The following is a 23,899-nucleotide window of genomic DNA, read 5'->3' on the forward strand; positions in this document are numbered from 1 at the left end:
CCATGCGACCTCCCCTCTTTCTTCCCTAACCTCAGCTCATACCCTTCCCAGTTTCTTACCCCCTCTGGCCCCTGTGTTTGCCCCCTTTCCTCCTACCCGCCCTGCCCATGCCCTCAATTCTGCCCAACAGCTGCAGCAGCAGGCGCACGCAGCCAGCAGCAGAACAATTTACTATACCTGTCACTTCACAAGGACGAGCCCCGCCACTGGCTGCACATGACTTTGGACGTTAGACTGTGTTTTGAGAGAGAAAAGAACCAATGATTCCGAAACCACGTCTTTCTGCTGAGCCAACAACACTAGCCTTGATTGCCCACTTCTTCCAGGCCACCCCTCACGCCCGGGAAAAGCTCCCAGTCCAAGTCTGTAAAGCCAACCATCGTATCCTCCTTCAAGTCACCCCTCCAACCTCACCTTTGCTGCCGTCCATATGGAACAACGCCACCTGATCAGTGAGAGGCAAGGTGGTGAGTTGTAAATACTGTGGTTACTGCTACTAGCTGGCTAAGAATGGTGCATCCTGCTCCCTTCCAGACCCCTTGTTCTCTCATCCACCTGCTACAGCATTCGGTTTAGACTGGGAGCTCTCTGGGGAAAGGATGGTCATTTGCTGTGTGTCTGTACAGCTCTGTTCTGACTGAGACCTTTCAGTTCTGGTGTAATACAAATATTAAAGAGCAACAGCTCAAACGAAGGTGCACTCAAATCCAGCAGATGAAATACATTTGGTTTATTTCTTTCTAAAGTTTGTACATATACATATATCATATACATGTGTGAAATCCTTCACTGCTTTGCTCGATTTCAACCACATAAAAATCATTCAGAAGGCTGCAGACTCGTAGTTACTCTAAAGCAACATTATCCTGCCTTATAAAACACAGAGGAACAAGAGTTATAATCATGAACGTGTACACAAGAGAGAACTAGATCTCACAGTTTCAATACATCAGAGGCAAATTATTTGTCTGCTTACTCCAGCAATGCTCAAAGAGAGGGAGATATTTATATACAGTCACCTCGAAGGAAAAACAAAGCAATATAAACTTTATTTCAAAATATTATTTAAACGACGTAATAATATCCACGAGTCCTTCCCCCAGGGAGACAGGACATTCTGTAAGTGCCTTCATTTACCAGGAATTATCATTCTAGTACCTGTCACATAGACTAGAATAGGAAATCCAAGGGCATCCTATGGTACCGTTAGAAAACAGCAAAGACCCTGATTCAGGACAGCAGCTCTAGTCGGGAAAGCACGTGATCAAGTCCCACGGACATCGGTGGCACTTAAGCACATGCTGAAATGCTTTCATGATTTGGGGCCTTGATCAGGTCTGCATAGCTCTGGCTCTTCGACCGCGGATGTGAAGTAGGGCCTCTCTATGGAGAAATTTACTCCTGGGGGGGAGAGCCAGCATAGACCTTACCTAGGGCCTGCCCCCAGGGTCAGAGCAGCGGGATTTATTCCAGTGGAGAAGGGCTGGAGAGAACTTCAGCACTGCTCCATTACAGACAGACAGAGGCTCTTGAAATGCCCACAGCTGACACTTCCCTCTGCCACTCTTTGTAACTTATCAACCACACGGATTCTTACACATCTCTCTGCGATTGTTACAGTAAATCCTCACCACGCTTGCAAAACTATAACAGCCCAGGGTAACATTTTCAAAAGCGCCTAAGTCACCTAGAAGTCTAATGATATTTAGGCACCCACGTGACTTACGCATTTTTGAAAATGTTCCCCCACGTGGATTATTCACAGAACTCGGCCAAGATTTCTTTAAACAATGGGAGCCTTAAATTAGGCTCCGAGGGAGGTATTTGCAAAAGTGCTCAGTGATGCTCCCATTGAAGGCAATGGATGACACCAACAGGAGCAGTGAGCCCAATGTCGGGAGCTTTTTAAATTCCCGCCCCATAATTGCTCTCTATGCTCCTAAATAAATTACTTTATTTTCAAATGTCCTGAGCACCCAGCAGCTTCTGCAGAACATACCACGGCAAGGCTGGATTAAGAAAAACGCTAAACCTGCAAAAGCATTTAATAACCGTTTAACTGGCTAAAACAACCAACGCCCTGCTGTTTATAGCTGTTAAAAGTGTCTGGACAAAAATGAAGCATCGGAAAAGAATAACCTTTGCAGTGTTTAATCACAGAAGCCATACGTCGCATAAGAACCACACACACATTCACACACGCTCACTGCTTAAACACACTCAACAGGTACTGTACAGTTACTTTAACTTCGTGAGATGAGCAGTATTTCCCAAACTTAAAAGCTGCCAAGAAATTCTTGTTCTGTTTCCAAGACACTGGATTTAGTCAAGTTACACAGCGCCACCAGCCCACCCTAAGTGAGATGTTCTAATTGCAACGAAACCCACACAAATACAAACTGGTCGAGTTTCCAGCCTATCGTTTTTTGGAAGTTTATTGGACTCTGAGTGGGATTTTCAAACGTGTGTAAGTGATTTAGGACTGAAAGTCAAAGGAGCTTTGTGTTTAGGCCCTTTTGAAAATCCTTCCTCATTTTTAAAGTGATGCAGGCTGGATTTCAAGAATCATCCTTTTTTCAGCAGGTGGTGTCAGCAGAGCAGATGAATGAATCTCTGCTGTAACTTGGCTGAATGCTGTGGAGTTACACCAGGCTTTCATTTGGCCCATTGCAGAACTGATAATCTTGCCTACTTTTTTGAAATTTGCCCAATAAAAGGCCTGGTTCGGATCTCCCTTATATTACCAGTAAAACTGGCGTATCTCCAGCGAGCTAGTACTAATTAACAATGGATTAGGCAAGATGAAAATGCTGCCCTTTTTTTCGTCTTTTTATTACACCCTTAGAACATAATTAATCCTCATGTTGCTAAGTCCCACGCTTTATACACCATACAAATAAAATGTTGTTCTCTATCTACCCACCTCTCAGTAGACATGGAAGAGTAGATGCCATGGGGTGTGTGTGATTATTAATAATTTACTATTTTTACCAAATATACTAACTTTACAGGTGGGATTTTCCCAATCACTCAGTGTTGGCCTATTCCTGCTCCAATAGACAGTGGGAGCAGAGAAAGGACAACATTGAGCACTTCAGAAAGCTCCAACCCACATCTACTGCTAATCGATGGAGTGTTATAATAAATAATCAAAGCTAAACCTCAGTGCCGTCAACAAAATAAATGAACAAGTTACATTTTATGGTGCATGAGCCTTACTTATTCCATTCTTTGTTCCCATGCTAATGAGCAACATTCAGTCTTTTGCAATAGGTGTCAGAATCATTTGCCTGCATTAAGCAAGGTTTCCCCATACCACATTTTTCCTTGCTCTTATTAACTCACAGCATTGAATAAGAAGCATTGTATTGTGCTGGAAAAAGAAAAAAAAGAGTCAGGGAATTATAAAACCTAGCTCTTAAACAGCTCTTTCCACCTGGACATCTCAAAGCGCTTTACAAAGGGGGCCAGTATCATTATCCCTGTTTTACAGATGAGGAAATGGAGGCACCGAGCAGTGAAGTGACTTGCCCAAGGTCACTCAGCAGGCCAGTAGCAGAGCCAGGGATGGACTCCAGGTCTCCTGAGTCTCAATCCAGTACCCTTTCCACTGGGCCATAAATGGCTATTTAGCATAGTAACAGGAGCTTTGGCTTCTTGAGCGTCTTTTCAAACACCCCAAGAACTCCAAGGCAAAAGGGAAGGTAGGCAGGGAGTGTGAATAGGCAGAAGCAATGTTCAGCATGAACTACCATGAAAATAGCTCCTTTTCGTCTCTAGGCCTCTTCATATTCCCATTTGGGGTCGTCAAGAGAGCTGAACAAGTCCAGGAGTGTGGGCTGAAGAATCCTAGTTGAGCCCAGGGCTTGTTCAGAGAGTTACCCCCGGGCTTCAGAACTGCCCTACCACAGCAAGCATGCTGTGTAGATGCCAAGCGGAGAGAGTAGCACTGGGTGAATGTTTATGCAGGCAGCAGCCCGGTAGATTTCTCTGAAGGAAATACTGCCAAGCAAGTCATCAATGCTCAGCAAAACTGCCCCAAGAGCTCATGTTCGGATAACCTGGCTAATATGTCTCAAGGCACAGGCGTATCTGCTTAGACAGGCACTGAGTGGAAATGGCATCCCATTCACACTGATCCCCAAAAGTCACAAAATGCCTTTCTGCTTCCTAACTACCTAACAAAATAAAATCTCCAAGTCCTCTTGACAGCATGGGCTGTATGTGCCCCTGGGTAAGAGTGAGGCTTTGGGAAGAGAACCTGGGAGATTAAGTGTCTTTCAGGGGAAACACCTTCTTCGCTTTAACTCTGGAATGAGGCCGCAGGATAGCTTTGTCTGTGTGGAGTACAGGGAAAGGAGGAAGAGCCCCTGGAGCCTGGGATGCAGCCACCCTCCTCACAGATGTAATTGTGATTGAAAATGCAGCCTTTCATTGCAGACAGAATGAGCACACCACCCAGGGCTCAACAGGGGAGTTCATCAACTTTGCCAACACCAGCCTGGGGCCTCACCATGGAAAGAGAGAGACCAGCAGAACCATCCACTGGCAGGCGATGCACTGAGGTGGCAGACAAGTGCACCATGATAGGAGACAAGGAGAAACCAAGAGATGTTAACTACGGTCAAAAGTCCAAAGCAGATGGGGCTGCAGAATATGAACACAGAGTCTCTGCTGCTCTAGAGAGAAAAACGTCTCCCCCTTCTGACTGTAATATGCCCGTGCAACATCCCAGAGGTTTAGCAGTGGACTTCGTGTCCTTTACTCTCTAGAATGTCTCCGTGATCTTGAACCTGAACACACTGCACCCAGCAAACAAGGGCATGAAGTGAAAAGCCCAGAACGGCTAGCACTACGAACACTCCGCTCTGGCCAGGTGGTCGAGAATGAACCAAGAGCGGTTCGTCTGTCACAAGCCCATATTACCCTCGGCACGGGGCATGAGGATAGCAAGGGTGCATGTGTGGACCATACGATCACTGCTGCCAAAAATCTCCACCCGAAGGCGCATGGGGCACATGCGCCCCTCAAATGGAGCGTTCCCAGGGACACTGCTCAAAGGAGGAGGAAACACTGTGGAAAATTCTTTTAACAAATTCCAAACTATCAAGAATAATGAAAAATAGTTTGAATCTAAGTTTCAATGAAACAATAGTCCCAACAGCTCAGCGATATTATTCCTCAGTTGACCGAGTTACCCACCTACTGACAACAACTGAGGTAACAATTCTCAGCCATGACCTACAGAATCCTCCCATGCACCAAACCACAGAATCCTTTCCATTTGCAAAGGACTGTGGGATTCAGGTTCTGGGATAATATTTTGCCCGTTTTGGAGGTGCTGGTTTTGCTTCTCTGGCCTTGTTCCCCCCCCCCCCTCTTTCCCCCCTCCCCCCCAATGCTGGAGGGTGGGAAGTTCTGCTCCAAGGGGGTGTGGAGCAGCTCCCCTTCCCTGGAGCCAGGCCAGCCGCCTGTGTGTGGGGTGGACGGGGAAGAGCCGCTCTCAGGTTGGATGGATAGCGGAAGAGAAGGGGTGGGAGCCTCCGCAGGAGGGAAGAGACCCAGGATCCTGCTGGGGCCTCATGACCATGGGAGTTTTGCAGCTGTCCGCTGGCAGACGGGACCCAGCAGGTGCCACCCCCTCCCCCCCCAGCCCCTGGAGTGCACCCAATGAGCTGTCACGCTGCAGAGCTGCCACGGGCCCAATCCCGACACCCTCATGCAGCGATCCCAATGCCTCAGGGGGAGACTGGCCTGAGATACAGCACCAGGATTAGAATCTGCAGGGGAAAATCCTGGGAAAAGTCTGCATGAAAGCAAGGGAGGTGGAGGCCTCATAGGGCAACAGGAACGGCACATGCTGAAATGCCCAGGATGTGGGAGTCCCCTACACGTTGCCCTTCGGGTGAGCGAGAGCAAACCCAAAGAGCACAGCATGGCACCTCTCTGTACAGATCAGGGTAGCTCCTTGGAGGTGAGCGCAAAGGGTTAATCATGAGAGTTCTGACTACAGAGTGACAATCCAAAGCACCCTGCATGGATGCTGACGTTCTCAGCCACTCTGAGCTACTTGTTATCAGAAGGGGACCTCCCGTTCAGATCCAGTCTAGACCTGTACTGGGCCAGTGCCCTAAAGCCACGGTAACCAATCACGGACGTCACAATCACCTCACTGTGGAGGAATCCTCGGGTGATATAGTTGGAGGCACCACAGTGGCTCCTATGTCATATCCCTTCCCTGTGGCCAGCACCGGGGGAATGGCTGGGAAAAGGTTGTGTGTCTGAAGGTTCCCTACTCCCTGATGATTCCTGGTTGCCATATTTTCCCTTGGAAGTACTGGGCAGCTAGTGCAATTTACAGCAGCCTTTAGGCTGCTCTAACTTGCACCGGAAGAGCGGCCTGACATACAGTGGGCCCAAGGCAAAAGTAACACAAAAGTGGCTTTAAAAAGTCGCCTTTACACCCGTGTCCCTCTTGAGCTGCAATGCTTCTTGACAGCAGCCAAGGGCTTGGGCACCTAAATAGTATAATCACAGATTTATCTTCTCTGCTAAAAGCAAATATCCAGGAGCTTGAAAGCAAGGTACTTTGAAAGTCATGTGCAACACATAACGGGCTAGATTCTCGGGGGGAGGGGAGAAGGGTCGGGGTCAAATGGCATAGCTCCAGTCTCTTCAATGCTGATTTATACCTTCTGAGAATCTGGCCCACCCTCTCTGCTACACTGTAATGTTAAAAGCAAACCAAACTGCAATACTGGCCAGCACTCTGATCCCGCTCAGTGAGGTCTGTGGAGTTTTGCCACTTACTTCAATGGCAGCAGGATCTGCCTCTGTGTTTTCTCTGTACTTGTTTAGTAAAACCCATCAAAGGAGACGGCGACACAGGTCAGCTGTAAAGTGACACGGCCAGCAGTGGGAATTTCAACTGATACTAAAACCTCACAAATTCTCAGATCACTAATCTGCACACCGCAGAACTCTCCCAAAAAGCAGGTGGAGCTCAGTGACTATTTAACAGCTGAAAGCTGCAGTGAAATTGCATTTTACTAAGACCGGATAAGTTTTACAAAATATACCACAATCCATGTACAAGTACACTCGGTAGTAGCGTAATAAATAATTAAAACTAAGCTGCATCTGACAAAATAAATAAAATGAATTTCGTGATTCACTGTGTCGGACTTTTCAAGCTGCATGAAATTCACTCATCTGCAAGGAGTTCCCTAGCGGTGAGCATGAATTATCCAGTATCTGCGTAGACTGCGAAAGATATTGTGTGGGAGAAATTCAGCTTGTGACTGGGAGATCAACAATTCAAACACAATCCAGGGGCAGCCAGAACATCTTAAAAGCCAACACAAACATTTGCAATTGTCAGCTCTTTGCCTTTTAAACCACTGCACTCTCTCTGTAAACACAAGTACATGGATACCTGGAGTAAGGCCAGAGTAGAGGTGCACTGCCCTGGGAGTGGAGCAGGGATCAAATTGTGACTTCTCTGGACCATTTCTGTTTCTGCTGTACGGGTACTGTGAGGAACTGATGTGAAATGGTTGCAGGACTCGCTATGCAATGGCATTTAGCAGTCCCGGTATTAGCGCTCTCTCGCTCTCTGCCTCAGTACCACTCACCCTCTTGTTTACTGCCTTTATTTTTTGTACTATTGCTGTACAATGAACAGCTGCAGGATGCCGAGGCCTTTCTCCTGAGTGGCTAATCTACTGCCCCTCACTGAGTAGTTCAAATGATTTCTTCCAATGTGTATTACCCCGGCCCAGGTCTACAGTGAATGACACTTCCCAGCATGCTACTCAAGCACATAACTTTGGCCCTAATTCAGGAAAGTTTCTCTTCAGGGTAAACTTTAAGCATAACGTAATTTTTAAAAACCAAATCCAAACGTTGGAAAACGTTGACCAGCCCTCCTCCCAGCTCCGTGAATCGCAGTCACGCCGGGTCATTTTCAGAATGAGGTCAGGCACTGGCTATCCTCTAGACTTCTAGTACGATGACAAATTACAAATGTTTGTGAGCAGCCCAGCCACTCCATTCATAAGTCACATTGGAACTCTTGGATTCAATACCATCTAGTCCTGGTGAGTGACTGCATCCTAAATGATCAATTTGGTGCACCGCCTCCTCTTTCAATGCTACGATCTCTGACCGCACAGCATGGGTATTACAGTCTAGAGCTCTGGGGTGTGTATCTCATGGTTGTCCTTTGTGGTGGAGGCTGGTATAGAGAAATCATTTAGCTTCTCTGCAAGGTCCTTATCTTACTGGATTGCTCCCTCTACTGCCTACTAGTCTGGTAGTTTAGTAGTCCAGAATGGTTTAACGTCCATGACCAATCCGTCGTTGGCCTCTCGGCTGAGTCTGCCCACAGGTATACTCTCTGTCGCGAGGAGCTCTGCTCCTGAGCTATCTAGACATTTCTTCGAGGCCACCTACTGCAGTTTATATTGACCTGGGCTGTCTTTGCCCATTAAGGATTAGATCCCCCAGACGAGCTGAAATGCATAAGCACAAGATGGGCGGGCACTGGGAAGAAGCAAAGGTGTCTCTTAGTCACCTTCACGCTCTCCGGATCCTGGCCCTTGGCGTAAGTTAAGGCAAGCTCAGGGCTGCTTTAAGTTACACCTGGCTGCCTGCAGCCCAAAAGGGCCATTCCAGCAGCTGGGGAAGGCTGAGGTATACAGACACCCTGGCCAAGTCCCTTTCCGCCCAGGCCATGTTCTTATATAGAGGTCAGGAGTTGCTATTAAAGGAAGACTCCACAGGGGACAGGTTTTGCTGTCCCTATGGCACATCGGTGTGACTGCCACGGACAGAGCAACTGAAATGGGGTCAGATTCTGGCTTTAAGACCAAAGAGTCTCTATTCCATTAAGTCTCTGAGTCACCAGGACTTCTGTTCCAACATGTTCTTTCTAAATACCTGTGAAAAATTCAAGGGATAGTTGAACAGAATTCCTTTCAGAAGAGAACAGGAGAACACCTCCATTGATATCAGAGAGACTGCAGAATACCTGCGCCTACTAAAAAGGAAATCAAAATTCTGGAGGGAAACGGCAGATGAACAATGCCTATTAAGACTCTATATGGCAGCGGTGTGAGAGTGTATTGTTGAGAAACACATGGGACTCCCTTTTCTACTAAAACACGCAGCCAGCAGTTGTCATCTACAACGACCTATTGCATAGTGAAATGGAAAAATAAAATTCATTCTGGCTGGATCAATCATCAAGAAAGACATGGCTTTGGGCACCCCCTTTTGCTCCCCCAAAGAGTCTTCACTTTGAAAAACCTGTTCTAATTCTGTATGCCCAGCATTCCCAGTGATTTTCATTGTTTAGTCCCTTGGTCTGTGTGGGTCCAGAGTTAATACAATCCCGTACCCTATCTGTTGATACGGCTCCTATCACTGCAGCACAAGTACCAGCATGTTTCACGTCATTGGGAGATCTCCAGTCGCAGCATCAGAATGTAACTAACCTGCAGGGAGCGGTCAGCTCCATCTCTGCAACTGAGCAACAATTCATTTCTCGTCACTGCAGCTAGCACTCACTATGCTGCAGTGCTTGTCCAGTTACTTTTCCCACTGCAACGAGAAAGGTCACAGGTGACTTGAGATGAAAGTCACGTGCCAATGAGAGAGGAGAGAAGGGGAGGAGACGTGCAATAAATCAGGGAGTCCCACTCCCACCCCTTTAAAAAAAAAAAAGAGGTGCTTCGATGGCGAGATGATAAATTAACAAGGCAAAGCAAATCAGGAGTCAAGACATCTCCCACAATCTGTACAGAAACAACAAAATATACAATAGAAAATGTCACTACCACCCCATTCAGGCAGATGCATTGGTTTGTTTTTGTCAAAGGCAGGTTAGCAAAGGAAATTTTTGACCAATGGTATTTTGCTGCATGGCTGTTTCCACAGCGGTCTCATGCAGTCTAAGTGACCTTCTGCTTGATGCTGGGTGTTTCTGGTCTGTAGTCCTTCCTCTCGGAGATGTTTCGCTTCACCTTGACAGTAACTGGAGACTCCTGATTTAATGAGGGACTCGAATGGGATTTCTTCAGTCCTGGCCCATCATTTCCTCCACTCAGCAGCTCCGTCCCCCCTTCTTTCAGTAGGGCAACATAAATCTCATAGCGGATTTTCTGGAAAAGGAACAAAGGAATGGCTCAGTGTGGGTGAACTTCTCTGGGCTGTGTTAGGCAGGAGGTCTGCCTGGATCATCAGACTGGCCCCTTGAAATCTAGGCGTCTAATATGTATGTGAACAATGGTGGCTAATATAAATTACACCACACAGAAATTGTCTGAGCCAGCCAGAGCCCAGGGATGTTGTACAATTGCCAACATTTATTCCTCAACCAGGCAAATCTTTGCTCTGTACCTAATGGCCCTCAGCCAATAAAGAGTGCAGGGAGATTTACATAACTGATGGGTGGCAGTTTCTGAATAGCCATGCAGGGCATGCGGAGCTGTACCTTCCTGCTGCACAAATAACCCTAATTAAAGCCAACAGGGCTACTCACACCGCAGGGCATTACTTAGCATGCGTATGCATGGAGGGACGGTCCAAAGCAGCCGTTTTCAACCTTTCTTCATTTGCGGACCCCTAAAATAATGTTGAATGGAGCTGCGGACCCCTTTGGGAATCTTAGACATAGTCTGTGGACCCCCAGGGGGCTGCGGACCGTAGGTTGAAAACCACTGGTCCAAAGGGACTGCGAAAATCTTTCTGCTAAGATTTGCCACTGTCCTCAGAACTCCCCAAACTTCTGTGGCCACAATCAGCCTGGCCACCACAGGTTCTGCTCCCCCGTCCCAGCCCGTGTTACCCTAGATATTAAACCCTGGATCACACAGCGTGCACAGAATCACACCGGTATGCTCGATGTGTGGCTCTCCCACAGAGAGTGGGTGGGTGGGCCAGCCGAACGTTAGCCTTTTCCAGGGCAGCTCTACCCCGCTTTGCCTCCAAGAGGATATTCTGCAAGTCCAGTGTTCGGAAAACAGAATGGGGAAGCGCCTCCTGATAGCCTGAGGTCTACCGGACTCTGCTCCCTGTTCAGGCACCCATGTTTTTATGTACAGCAAAAGCACCCAATCCTAATTTGTTCTGTATCCGGACTAGGGTGTTTCCCTTTATTACAGAGCAATTGTTGCTTTGCAAGTCACAACCATACGGCACCTCACACAATGCCACAGCAATCAACAGGCACAAATAGTCAGTCATAGGAATTTGCCTGCAGGAGTTTAACAAAGTTAGCCAGTACGGCTGGTGATGGGAAAGTGGCAATCCATCTCTCAGCAGCCATTAATGTCAGTGTAGGAATTGGAATCAAGGTGATCACAGTGGGGGGGGGGGGGGGGGGGGAGGGGAGGAACCCCACACTTCTACTGATTATTAATCCATTTTTCAAAGTAATAAAACAGTCTCTAAATTATGTTCCTGACTGAGCAAAAATGTGTAAAGATAATTCTTTCCGTTTATAATAAAATAATAAAATTCAAGCAATAATAATAATTATTTGAATGCAAAATAGTTAAAAGCCTTGGGAACTGCTTTGAAGAGGACAAAAGATGAGAGAACGTGACCAGGTTTCCAAGAAGTCCTTTGAGAAACAAAATCTTACTGAGAATGATCCCAAGAGAAATCTGCTTAAAAATGAAATGAGGAAAAAACCAGTCGGATCAGTTCCATATCGGGAGGTCCCGCACAGCGCTGCAGAGACAAATACAAGAAAGAGGTATCACCTGTCACTCAAACAAGAACCAATGCGCAGAATTCTGATGATGTGCCGTGCTTCACTGCATAATGAATGGACAGGTTGGCAAGAGGAGGACACAGTTATTGCTGCAAGTGCTGGCTCATCATAACATTTATCAATGAGCAGAGCTGCATTCGCTCTGTGTGGCTCAAATGATTAAGATAAACACAAACCTAAGCCAATGGGAACAACAGAACTAAAACCCTGGGCTGGATTCCTGCCGCAACTGAAGTCGATGGGAGTTTCGCCATTGACTTCAACGGGGCCACAATTCCACTGCTGCTGTCTGTCCTCAGCCTCAATTTAAACAAAGTACCAATAAAGTGGGCTGTAGTCCACGAAAGCTTATGCTCTAATAAATTTGTTAGTCTCTAAGGTGCCACAAGTACTCCTGTTCTTTTTACAAATAAAGGCTTTCTTTAAAGTTAAACTGGAAACATGCTCTCTTTTACAATGATGAGAGGCCATATGGGGCCAGATGGAAATAACAGGGACTTGTTAAAAAAACCACCGTAGGAAACCTCATCAAGAAAATAAGAACGTTAAAGTTGCAAAGGAAAATATTTAAAAGTCTAAATGCCCACGCAACCTTATCGCTGTCCCCTGGTGCATGTGGATTACAGGGCAGTCTTCAGGGAGGCAGTCACCCAGCACAGCCCCTGCCTCCTCTGATGCGCATACACTGCCTCATTCAAAGCCAAAGATGGTTCAGTACATAGCAGAAAGGAGAAACACTTTGTTAGCAGTACTGTTTCTGCAGAGAGCAAGAATGGGGGAAGCACAGGTAGCTGAAGGAAAAGAAATGACATGAGCTTACGAGAATCTGGCCTTCGCCCTCCCTCTGGGAGCCGTGCCATTTCCTTTGGGCGAGTCAGGCCTTTTTTCACTATGTTTCTGTGTTTAATTTTTCCCTTCTCCTGCTGCTTTCAGTGGCCTGGTCTGCAGGCTTGGCTTGCGAGCACTCCCTGCATTCTCGCCCTATCTCAGCAAGGTCAGTCGCTCAATCACATTCGCTCCTCCAGGCTTTGCTCCAAAGGATGGAAAAACCGGAGGAAGATTTCAATTGCTGTTTTTTCACAGCTATCGTACGCTTTCTACAGCCAGCCACCAATTTTACGCATTCTGTGAAATCTGTGACAAGCATGAAAATAGCCCCGCTTCACATATTAGCACGTTAAAAACCCCTTCTCTCCCACATGGTGAAAGTAGGTGTAACCTCAGCGCTATTTACATAGGCACCTTTGGCAGCTTTCTTCATATCTATTCGCTCTGCAGGATTCACTTTTCATCTGAGGTTCTCTCTAAGAAAGAGAACATTATTTGTTGTTATCACAGGATAGCTGGTCCCTGTGGATAGAATAAACCCAGCTCCCTGGACTGGAGCCCAATCCAGCCAATTAAAAGAGGGCTGGACCACACCTGGGCCTATAAAGGGCCGCTAGTAGGCAGAGGGGGAGGGAGGGATGAGACAGACGGAGGAGCCTCAGAGGGGAAGTCACACTGGAGTCGAGCTAGCGCCTGCGGTGGGTCCAGGGAGCAAAGGACTGAGGGCTCAGGGGAACAGCCCTGTGACTGCTGCTCCAGGAGGGGAGCAGAGCTGGCCGAGGCTAGGAAGCTTGCAGGAGCTGGAGGCCCCTTGGAGAGTGGCCCTGAAGCCTGTCACTGAGGATTGAGTTAAGACTGTGTTCTGCTTGTCTGATAACCTCTGTTGTGCAAATAAACCTCCCTGAAGAGCCGAGCGCATGGTTTGGAGCCAGGGAGAAACGACAGCCCTGCTGACAGTTAAACGTGTGGTGGGCCGCTGGTGACGTGTACCGATGCACATAGCCATTTCTTTCCACGCCTCACTGCTAAAACTTGCTAAATATAAACAGGCACAGAAAGAGAACAATATAAACTCCCCAAACCAGAAACAGACAGGGACACGATTCTCATGGCTGCAGTCTAACTTTCAACACCATATTCCATTACCTGTATTTTATCCTCTTCCCCCTCTTCTTTACCTGTTAGTCACCTGTGCACAGTGCCAAGAGTTCTGATGGTGCAGTGGGTGCATGTGCACTGAGTGGCCGGTACTAAGTTTAGAATGGCTGTTTCTCCTCGGAATACACAAATGACTGATTATTACCATTATTTATATTACGGCAGCATCCAGAGGTCCCAACTAAGATTGGGGCCCCACTGAACTAGCCACTCTGCCTGCCCATGGGGGCTAATAAACTAAAGAGACAGGAAATACAAAGGGAGAAAGGAAACATTATTATTCCTCATTTTACAGAGGGGGAACTGAGGCACAGAGAGGCTAAGTGACTTGCTCAAGGTCACACAGGAAGTCTGTGTCAGAGGCAGGAACTGAATTCCAAACTCTTGAGACCCTCCTGCCTGATGAGGTAACAGGTGATTGCAGTCAAAACTCTCAAACTGAGTCAAATGTGTGCGTCATTTGTATCAGCAGGCACAGGGGAAGCTGAGAGTATAATGACCAACTTGCACAGTTTTCATCATATTTGACATACTGACAGCTTGCCTAGGTCTAAGCTTTGACTTATCTTAAGTGTTAAGGAGAGGTAAAATGTTAGGGAGAGTCTTGCAGATGTTTACTAATAACAAAAAACAAAGAGCCCGCATTTGCACCATTGATAATACGGGCATACTATTACTGTCTTTATTGCTGTAGTAAATACTACAGTATTGTTATTCCTTTTCTTAGTTCTATGAGGAGTTCTGTAATTTCCAGAGCGTCTCTCCAAGGCAGATGCCAAGCCAACGAATTTAGTGCTGCATCCCAGACATACCTCAAACTCCAGATAGTGGTCTTTCAGTTTGTAGTCATCTACTTCTTTGCCTTTAAGTTTCTTGTCTGGTGGGTAGGAACGATGCTCGGCTAGCTCGGTAGAGATTTGCTTCAGCTTAGCTTCATGTGATTTCAGCTGTTCATCCTTCAGAAACAGATTAGTCAGATAAGTGTCAGACGCGCAAAGATTCAGTAAGTAAAAAGAAGAAAAAGATCTGCCCATACACTGAACAGCAGCTTCTGGCAAGCGGCGTTTTTGAAACATTTCATTTTATTTATAAGGTCAATTGTTAGGGCTAGATCGTCAAGAGCTTGGCTCCCAGCAGCTTCCTTGGAGGCATCCAGAAGAAATGGCCAGATTTTTTTAAGGTTCGCAGCACCCAGCACCTCCCCAGGGTACAAGGGAGGATCTACCACTCCTCCCCCAGGTAGGGCGACCAGATGTCCCGATTTTATAGGGACAGTCCCAATTTGGGGTTTTTTTCCCCTATTTAAGCTCCTATTACCACCCCCCCCCCATCCCGATTTTTCACATTTGCTGTCTAGTCACCCTACCCCCAGTGAGAACAATGGGAGTTGCCGGCTGTGGAGCACTGCTGAAAATCCGGTCCTTCCACTTTACTAACCCCCGGGGCCAAATTCAGCCAAGTCAATGATGTTATTCGGGGTACAAGAAAGGGAAGAGTTTGACCCCACGCTTAAGGTCATCACAATTTGGAAGCAACTCTTGTGGCGACAGGATTGGTACAATTGTCAGACCCCTCCCCTCTGTCATTCTGCCAGTATGTGCTTTCCAGTCTGTAGCAGCCAGTGGTTAGAGCTATGCAAGGCACAGGCTCTCCTGGGAGGAGGATGTTCTGTCCTCTCCTGAAGGCTTATTTCCTTTTGTTAAATTTTACTCCACTGTGCAGTTGGAGGGGGCAAGGACTTGCTATTCTTTCTTTCTAGGCCATTTCCTTTGCCACAATCATCCCAAACCCACTCACCCCCTCCAGTCCATCTGGGCAGAGAATGGCACTCTTCTGCAACCCCCTTCAAAGCATGCACTCCTTAGGTCATGCAGGCCCTACAGAGTGGTCTTATTTCTGGACTTGGGTTGGACTGGGCTTTAAATTCAACACTGCACTTTAACGCTATTCCTCAGCCCTGCAGGAAAGAGCAGAAATGGTGAAATCTCATCCGTTTCTTACAACACAGGGCCTGGATCAGACCCAAAGTCCATCTAGTCCAGCAGCCTGTTTCTGACAGTGGGCAACGCCAGATGCACCAGAGGAAGTGCAAGGAGCCCGCAGAGGGAGACATCAGATCTCATCCTGAGGTCTAACAGATTGGCCTAACCCGAACCCTTTTTTTGATCTAGCTAAATTCTTGGCCTCAACAACTTCCAGTGGCAGTGAGTTTCTCAGTCTAACTACACATGGAAAAATCACTGCCTTTTATTGATTTGAATCTGCCACCTTTTAGTTTCATTGAACATCCCCTTGTTCCGGTGTTATGAGACAGGGAGAACAGAAGCTCTTCATCTACAGTCTGTAGACCATTCGTTATATACTTTTATTACATCCCTGTTACCAGCGAACTATAGGATATAGACACTGGAGGTGAACTTGGTGAAATGACTTAGTACAATTAATTTTGTCTTGTCTCTTCATCTCCTATTTCTGTCAGGGTCTGACCCTGCTGCCACTGATGCCAATGAAAACGACGACACTGATTTTACTCGGAGCGGGCGCAGGTCCTTTGAACTAAGTGCTGTAGTGGTCTTCTTGATTCAGCTCACAAACTCTAACACGGAGACCAGAAAGAGTAGATAATTCATATTTCATCCTCTGCAGAATGAGAAACAGCCTGCTTACAACCTCTCCAGCTTGCAGATAAAAGCAGACAGGTTTTAGCTTGTCTTTGAATTTATCTGCTTTGAAAAATTTAAGAATCTTTTGCCGTTAGCTCAAACAACTTCGCTTATTCTGCTTCTCATGACACCCTTTTACCAGTATGCAAACCACAGGGGTTTGTTGTTTTGTTGTTATATCTGATAAAATGGAAACAATGAAGCAAGGAAACTGTGCGCTAAATGGAATGATATCTCAGCGCAGTGAACGGTGGAAGAATTTTTTTGATGGCTGTGGGTGAATTATTGAAACCTCAAGCCATGGCGGAGCTGCAGTGAAAAAATGGCAAACAAGACGCTAGTTTGTATTAACAGAAGGTGAAAACCCAGAACAAGACAAGTACTATTACCCCTGTTTAAGGCACTTGCTGGACTTCCACCAAAAACACAGCTTGAAGTGCTAATCTCCAGGCCACTGGATGAGTGATATTGTCAGAAGGTGGCTTTGAAGAATCTAGGTTATGAGGAAAGGCTCTGAGAGCAAAGAAGTTCTGAAGGCAAGTCAGTCAGTGGTGGTGATGGCATAAAGCCTTTCAAATTTAGGAAAAGGAGTGATGAAGTTCAGAGAGATTTCGTTCACAATGCTAGAAGGAGATAAACTACTCGGGATCGCGTCATTCCTAAGAGTAGATTCTGTCCTCTGCTGCTGTGGTGCAAAGGGAGCACAGAGGAGACTCACCCATCCTACAGGACATTCCGCCGCTGGTGGACAGGGGCAGCTCTATGTATTTTGTTGCCCCAAGCACGGCAGTCAGGCGGCTTTCGACGGCGCGCCTGCGGGAGGTCCGCCGGTCCCGCGGCTTTGGCATACCTGCCGCCGAAGCTGCGGGACTGGTGGACCTCCCGCAGGCATGCCGCCAAAGGCTCCCTGACTGCCGCTCCCATGGCGACCGGCAGGCCGCCCCCCGCGGCTTGCCACCCCAGGCACGCGCTTGGTGCGCTGGTGCCCGGAGCCTCCCCTGCTGGTGGAGAATCTGCGGGGGGCCAAGAGCCAACCTAGCTAGCTAAATGCCAATCACCCTCACAGCCCCCATAGATGCATTGGGAGGGGGCCCAGAGCACATTGTTCTACAGCGTGTACAGCTTAGAGCAGTCCTGAAGCTGCTCTAAAGTGACATTGGATGATGAACCGGCCCCTGGCTGGCCCCACGGTCAATAAGCCAGGAAGGTGGCTTATGGCCCACTTTTCTCACCCATCTAAGCCCAAAGAGTAATAAATGCATGGGATAAGATTTCAGGGAAGTCTGTGGGCACAAAGAAAATACCTAAATTCAAGCAACACCTACATTTTGTTTCAGGAGGAGGAGACTGAAGGCTCTCAATTAAATTAAATCTTACAGGGTCAAGGAGTATAGGCATAATGTTGTGCTTCTGTGCCTGAAATGTCTTACATTCTTAGCCACACCCAGGAGACAAGGACTTTCTATCTGATGTGTAAATGGGCCTAAGGCTACAGGGGATACCTCCCTTTCTTCAGAAGCACAAACAAATTACATCCAGTCTCCATCCCATCTCACCCTTAACTTTGCAAATCTTTTTGGTCCTAAGAAGCAAGTAGAGAGAAACTCCTTTAGCTAGAGGTGTTAGCAAAACTGTTTGCACAAGAGCTTTACTAAATTGCATAGCTTCAAGGTTTCAGAAGAACCTTCCAAGCTTGTCTCCGGCCAAAGGACTCTCCACCCCGGGAGATTTGCTTATTATAACAACAGCTCACCTGAGATAACTTTGTTGTGGTGGCCGGCAGAAGCGGACGACTGAACTTCTTCTGAGAGCCAATAGCAGCTGGAAACGGTGGAGCAGAAAATATAGCTGCCACACAATTGATTTTGTTGATCCATGCCTGCATTTCTTCTGGGCTCCTGTGGAAGAAAGACGGAGAGCAATCAGGATATTGGTGGACTCAGTGTCTCCTCCCTCTTCCTCCTTGCTGTCAGCTTTATCATCATGGGAACATATGAACTACCATCTAGTGCAGTATCCTAGTGTCTGAAGTCCCAGAAGGTGGCATGCAGAGGAAGTTTCTTCCTAACCACTTCAGTTAGAGGTTGGCTTATGTCTGGAAACATCCATTTTTGATGGCAGTCAAAATGCTCTCACCCCTTAATTTGCACATTTCTTCTTTACATCCTCAGTGGCTTCACTGAACCACAAACAGCTGCACCATTAGCTTGATTGCTAATAACTTCCCTTCCACAATCAACTACTGAGCCACAGAATACACAAGCAGCGACTACTTCCCCATTAAATGTAACCAAAGGAATGGCCCTTGCCCAACCTTCTACTTTGCCTACCCAAGACACAAAATCCTGCCTTCGACCTCACTTTTCCAATCCCTCTTCTCTACTTCTTACTGCAGAAGGGTATTAATAACACCATTCTTTCTGCACTTCTCAACCAACCAGCCTTTGTAAAACACTGAGTTTACTGCCGTGCCAGGACCCACAGCAAAGAACTCCAAGACCTTCACCTAAATCTATTGCATGCTATTAAAAACTGCCTGGGCAGTGCCACTGATTGAGGAATTGATGACCCTGGTGATGTAGGGAAGGGCCAAGCAAAGTATATTGAATGGTATAAAATCTGAGTTGGAGAAAATCATGCGTATGCAAGTCAAACGTGTCTCTTTTCCATCTCTTCCAACTATGGCCCTGATCCTGCAAAGACTTTCATGCATGCTTAACTTTAGGCACTGTGATTGAAGTCACACTGCATAAAGACAAGCTCAAATCTTTGCCAGATACAGATGGAAAGGTGTGAAAATCATCCACAGAAGGACATAACCACTATCAAACTAGGGCTCTTGGTGGGAACCTACAGGTACAGTAATCAACACAAAGAGAGAGACTAGAACTCATCTCTGCATCTAGTGCTTCCGGACACACCTTGCTGCTTTTTCTACCTAGCGGGAAACAGGAGTCTCCAGCCCCTTTCAAACTTGAATTCAAGTGCATTCTTGGGGCTCATCTGCATAGCGCTGCAGTGCAAGCGAGGGCTGCGTGATTTCTAGGGCGCTCTACCTGCCCTGTGTAGACCCTGCGGGCAGGATCCACAGGGCACATAGTGCATGTTAACATAGTTCTGTTTGAAATGGGACTACGTCAGCACGAACTAGGTAACTTTTAGAGTGCGCCAGCAGGGTCTACACGTGGCAGGTGGAGAGGAACACGGTAGAGTGCTTTAGATATCACACAAGCCTTCAGTATGTGCTTACTCTCCAGCAAGCTGTGGGATCATTAATGGGGTTAAATTTCTATACCATATCGTGGTTCAGCAGGAACATACAGTAACTTCTCACTTAACGTTGTTACGTTGCTGATCAATTAGGGAACATGCTCGTTTAAAGTTGCACAAAGCTCCCTTTCTAACCTCGTTTGGCAGCCGCCTGCTTTGTCCACTGCTTGCAGGAAGAGCAGCCCGTTGCAGCTAGCTGGTGGGGGCTTGGAACCAGGGTGGACCGGCAGCCCCCCTATCAGCTCCCCGCTCCCCTGAGTTCCTTGTGCAGCAGCTGCCCAGCAGGCTACCAATTGCCAGCAGTTCAGCTGTCCCTCCCCCCACTGCCATATGCTGCTCCTGCCCTCTGCCTTGGAGTTGCTCCCTGAGACTCCTGCTTGCTGTGCGGGGTGTGTGTGCTAATGTCAGGTGTCCCCCTCCCCCCTGCTTCTGCCCCCCGCTTACCCCTTCTCCATATAGAGCAGGGAGGGGACACAGACGGACAGAGACAGAGAGAGCCTGGGGAGCAGCTGCTGTCTCAACTTCCTCATCCACTTCAAAAGACAATGGACTTAAGAGTGGGTCAGCTTACTTAAAGGGACAGTGTGCATCTCTCTCTCCCACACACAAGGTGTGTGTCTGTCTCTGTCTGCTATGCTGTCTCCCCGCTCTCGTGGTCGTGCTGCCTTGTGGGAGAAGCTACATTAATAACAATGTGTTAACCCAGTGGTTCTCAAACTTCTGTACTGGTGACCCCTTTCACATAGCAAGCCTCTGAGTGCAACCCCCCTTATCAATTAAAAATACTTTTTTATATATTTAACACCATTATAAATGCTGGATGTAAAGCGGGGTTTGGGGTGGAGGCTGACAGCTCGTGACCCCCCACGTAATAACCTCATGACCTCCTGAGGGGTCCCGACCCCCAGTTTGAGAACCCCTGTGTTAACTCTTGAGGGCTCAGTGAGTGCTAGTTCATCATTTAGCACTAAGGCATTCCCTGGGAAATATCCCACCCTCTGACTCCTCCACTTCAACCAAGCTTCACACTCATCATCGCTGTGAACAGTATCAAATTGTTTGCTTAAAACGTGTGTGTGTGTGTGTGTGTTGAAAAAAATTTCCCTGGAACCTAACCCTCCCTATTTACATTAATCCTTATGGGGAAATTGGATTCGCTTAACATCGTTTAGCTTAAAGTCGCATTTTTCAGGAACATAACTACAACGTTAAGCGAGGAGTTACTGTACTGTGAACAGCTGCAAATGGGCTGAGACTACACAAACAAATCAAATCAAAATCATTTGGAACTAGCCTGCCTTAGCCAGGCAGCACCGCTGACGGGACTTTTAAAGGCCCCGTCGGCAGTGCTGACCAGAGCCACCATGACCCAGTGCCTGACATTCCGCAACCCGGTACTGAAAACCACTGCTCTAGCCTATAAAATCCATCAGACAACCTATGGACTGGCTGGTGTTCTATTTCGCTGCATATTCTAAGGCCCTGAGCGTGTATGCTGATTCTTGCAGGCTGACTCCTGTGCCCTCATGAAGCCTCGCTGGGCTGCTCGGGACTCTGGGGGTGCAGCAGTCTGCCCACGCACATCTCACGGGAGGATCGCGGCTCAAGCAGAACATTTTTTTTTTAAGGCCAGAATGGCCCCTAAAATATCACACTTGGAGTTGCAGCTAGCAAGAGATGTTAAGAGTAACAAGAAGAGTTTCTTCAGGTATGTTAGCAACAAGAAGGAAGTCAAGGAAAGTGTGGGCCCCTTGCTGAATGAGGGAGGCAACCTAGTGACCGAGGCTGTGGAAAGAGCTAATGTACTCAATGATTTTTTTGCCTCTGTCTTCACGAACAAGGTCAGCTCCCAGACTGCTGCACTGGGCAGCACAGTATGGGGAGGAGGTGACCACCCTTCTGCGGAGAAAGAAGTGGTTCGGGACTATTTAGAAAAACTGGACAAGCACAAATCCATGGGGCCGGATGCACTGCATCCGAGGGTGCTAAAGGAGTTGGCGGATGTGATTGCAGAGCCATTGGCCATTATCTTTGAAAACTCATGGCGATTGGGGGAGGTCCCAGATGACTGGAAAAAGGCTAATGTAGTGCCCATCTTTAAAAAAGGGAAGGAGGAGGATCCGGGGAACTAAAGGCCAGTCAGCCTCACCTCAGTCCCTGGAAAAATCATGGAGCAGGTCCTCAAGAAATCAATTCTGAAGCACTTAGAGGAGAGGGAAGTGATCAGGAACAGTCAGCATGGATTCACCAAGGGCAAGTCATGCCTGACTAACCTAATTGCCTTCTATGAGGAGATAACTGGCTCTGTGGATGAGGGGAAAGCAGTGGATGTGTTATTCCTTGACTTTAGCAAAGCTTTTGATATGGTCTCCCACAGTATTCTTGCCAGCAAGTTAAAGAAGTATGGGCTGGATGAATGGACTATAAAGGTGGATAGAAAGCTGGCTAGATTGTCGGGCTCAACGGGTAGAGATCAACGGCTCCATGTCTAGTTGGCAGCTGGTTTCAAGCGGAGTGCCCCAAGCATCGGTCCTGGGGCCGGTTTTGTTCAATATCTTCATTAATGATCTGGAGGATGGCGTGGACTGCACTCACAGCAAGTTTGCAGATGACACTAAACTGGGAGGAGTGGTAGATACGCTGGAGGGTAGGGGTAGCATACAGAGGGACCTAGAAAAATTAGAGGATTGGGCCAAAAGAAGCCTGATGAGGTTCAACAAGGACAAGTGCAGAGTCCCGCCCTTAGGACGGAAGAATCCCATGCACTGTTACAAACTAGGGACCGAATGGCTAGGTAGCAGTTCTGCAGAAAAGGACCTCAGGGTTACAGTGGACGAGAAGCTGGATATGAGTCAACAGTGTGCCCTTGTTGCCAAGAGGGCTAACGGTATTTTGGGCTGTATAAGTAGGGGCATTGCCAGCAGATCGAGGAACGTGATCGTTCCCCTTTATTCGACACGGTGAGGCCTCATCTGGAGTACTGTGTCCAGTTTTGGGCCCCACACTACAAGAAGGATGTGGAAAAATTGGAAAGAGTCCAGCGGAGGGCAACAAAAATGATTAGGGGTCTGGAGCACATGACTTATAAGGAGAGGCTGAGGGAACTGGGATTGTTTAGTCTGCAGAAGAGAAGAATGAGGGGGAATTTGATAGCTGCTTTCAACTACCTGAAAGGGGGTTCCAAAGAGGGTGGAGCTTGATTGTTCACAGTGGCAGCAGACAGAACAAGGAGTAATGGTCTCGAGTTGCAGTGGGGGAGGTTTAGGTTGGATATTAGGAAAAACTATTTCACTAGGAGGGTGGTGAAGCACTGGAATGGGTTACCTAGGGAGGTGGTGGAAACTCCTTCCTTAGAGGTTTTTAAGGTCAGGCTTGACGAAGCCTTGGCTGGGATGATTTAGTTGGGAATTGGTCCTGCTTTGAGCAGGGGGTTGGACTAGATGACCTCCTGAGGTCCCTTCCAACCCTGATATTCTATGATTCTAATCTGACCTCCTGTCTAACACAGGCCATAGAATTTCATCCATTTACTCCTGAACTGAGCCCAGTAACTTGTGTTTGGCTAACATAAATCTTCCAGAAAGGCCTCCACTCTTGATCTGAAGAGCTCAATAGAGAGAGAATCCACCACTGCCTTCCCTTGGCAGTTTGTTCCAATGGTTACTCACCCTCGCTGCTACACATTTGTGCTAACTTTATCTGGCTTCTAATGACAGCCATTGCTTCTCATGTCTTTCTCTGCTAGAGTAAAGAGCCCTTCAGTACTTGGTCTTTTCTCCCCATGAAGATACTCTCACATGCGAATCAAGTCACCTCTTAATCACCTTTTTGATAAACTAAACAGACTGATCTCCGTTAGAGTCCCACTTAATCTTCCAAGTCACGAACTTCCTGCACCCCCAGAGGGTACAATCACCCCTCTCTCCTCCCAATCCTTTTCTGCCCACAAACAAAACAGCCCTAGGAAAACTCTGAGTGAACAGAACATACTGGGCTTGGAAAAGCAGGACCCTCCAGTCAGCTGTTTTGAGCTTTAGGACGTTGGGCCTCTTCTCATAGTCTGTTGCCTTTGATGCCAATGCATGGTGCACGCTAACTGCATTTTTCAGATCCTCCTCAGACAAAGCCTTTTCTGGTTTATATTCATCCTGCAGTAATTAAAACGAAAAGATGGCAGAAGTTATTTCAGGTTGTTCATCTC

At 47.3% G+C, this 23,899-nt stretch overlaps 1 protein-coding gene across 11 annotated transcripts in view; it reads right to left on the reverse strand.

The window, feature by feature from the left end:
* Positions 1-715: 715 nt before the first annotated feature.
* PSD3 (pleckstrin and Sec7 domain containing 3) overlaps positions 716-23,899 on the reverse strand; it is a 148,868-nt gene continuing 125,684 nt past the window's right edge. For 10 of the 11 annotated variants that reach the window (XM_065549840.1, XM_065549837.1, XM_065549836.1 and 7 more), the window contains 4 exons: positions 23,689-23,846; positions 18,182-18,326; positions 14,578-14,721; positions 716-10,163 (listed from right to left, as the gene is read on the reverse strand). In XM_065549840.1, coding sequence (XP_065405912.1) covers positions 9,954-10,163; positions 14,578-14,721; positions 18,182-18,326; positions 23,689-23,846 — 657 coding nt within the window. In that variant the 3' untranslated portion in view covers positions 716-9,953. Of the gene's footprint in view, positions 10,164-11,447; positions 13,084-14,577; positions 14,722-18,181; positions 18,327-23,688; positions 23,847-23,899 lie in introns of those variants that run through there. The other variant, XM_065549838.1, reaches the window with a different exon arrangement.

Source organism: Chrysemys picta, chromosome 6 (assembly GCF_011386835.1).
Source record: "Chrysemys picta bellii isolate R12L10 chromosome 6, ASM1138683v2, whole genome shotgun sequence".
NCBI classification, from domain to species: domain Eukaryota; kingdom Metazoa; phylum Chordata; order Testudines; family Emydidae; genus Chrysemys; species Chrysemys picta.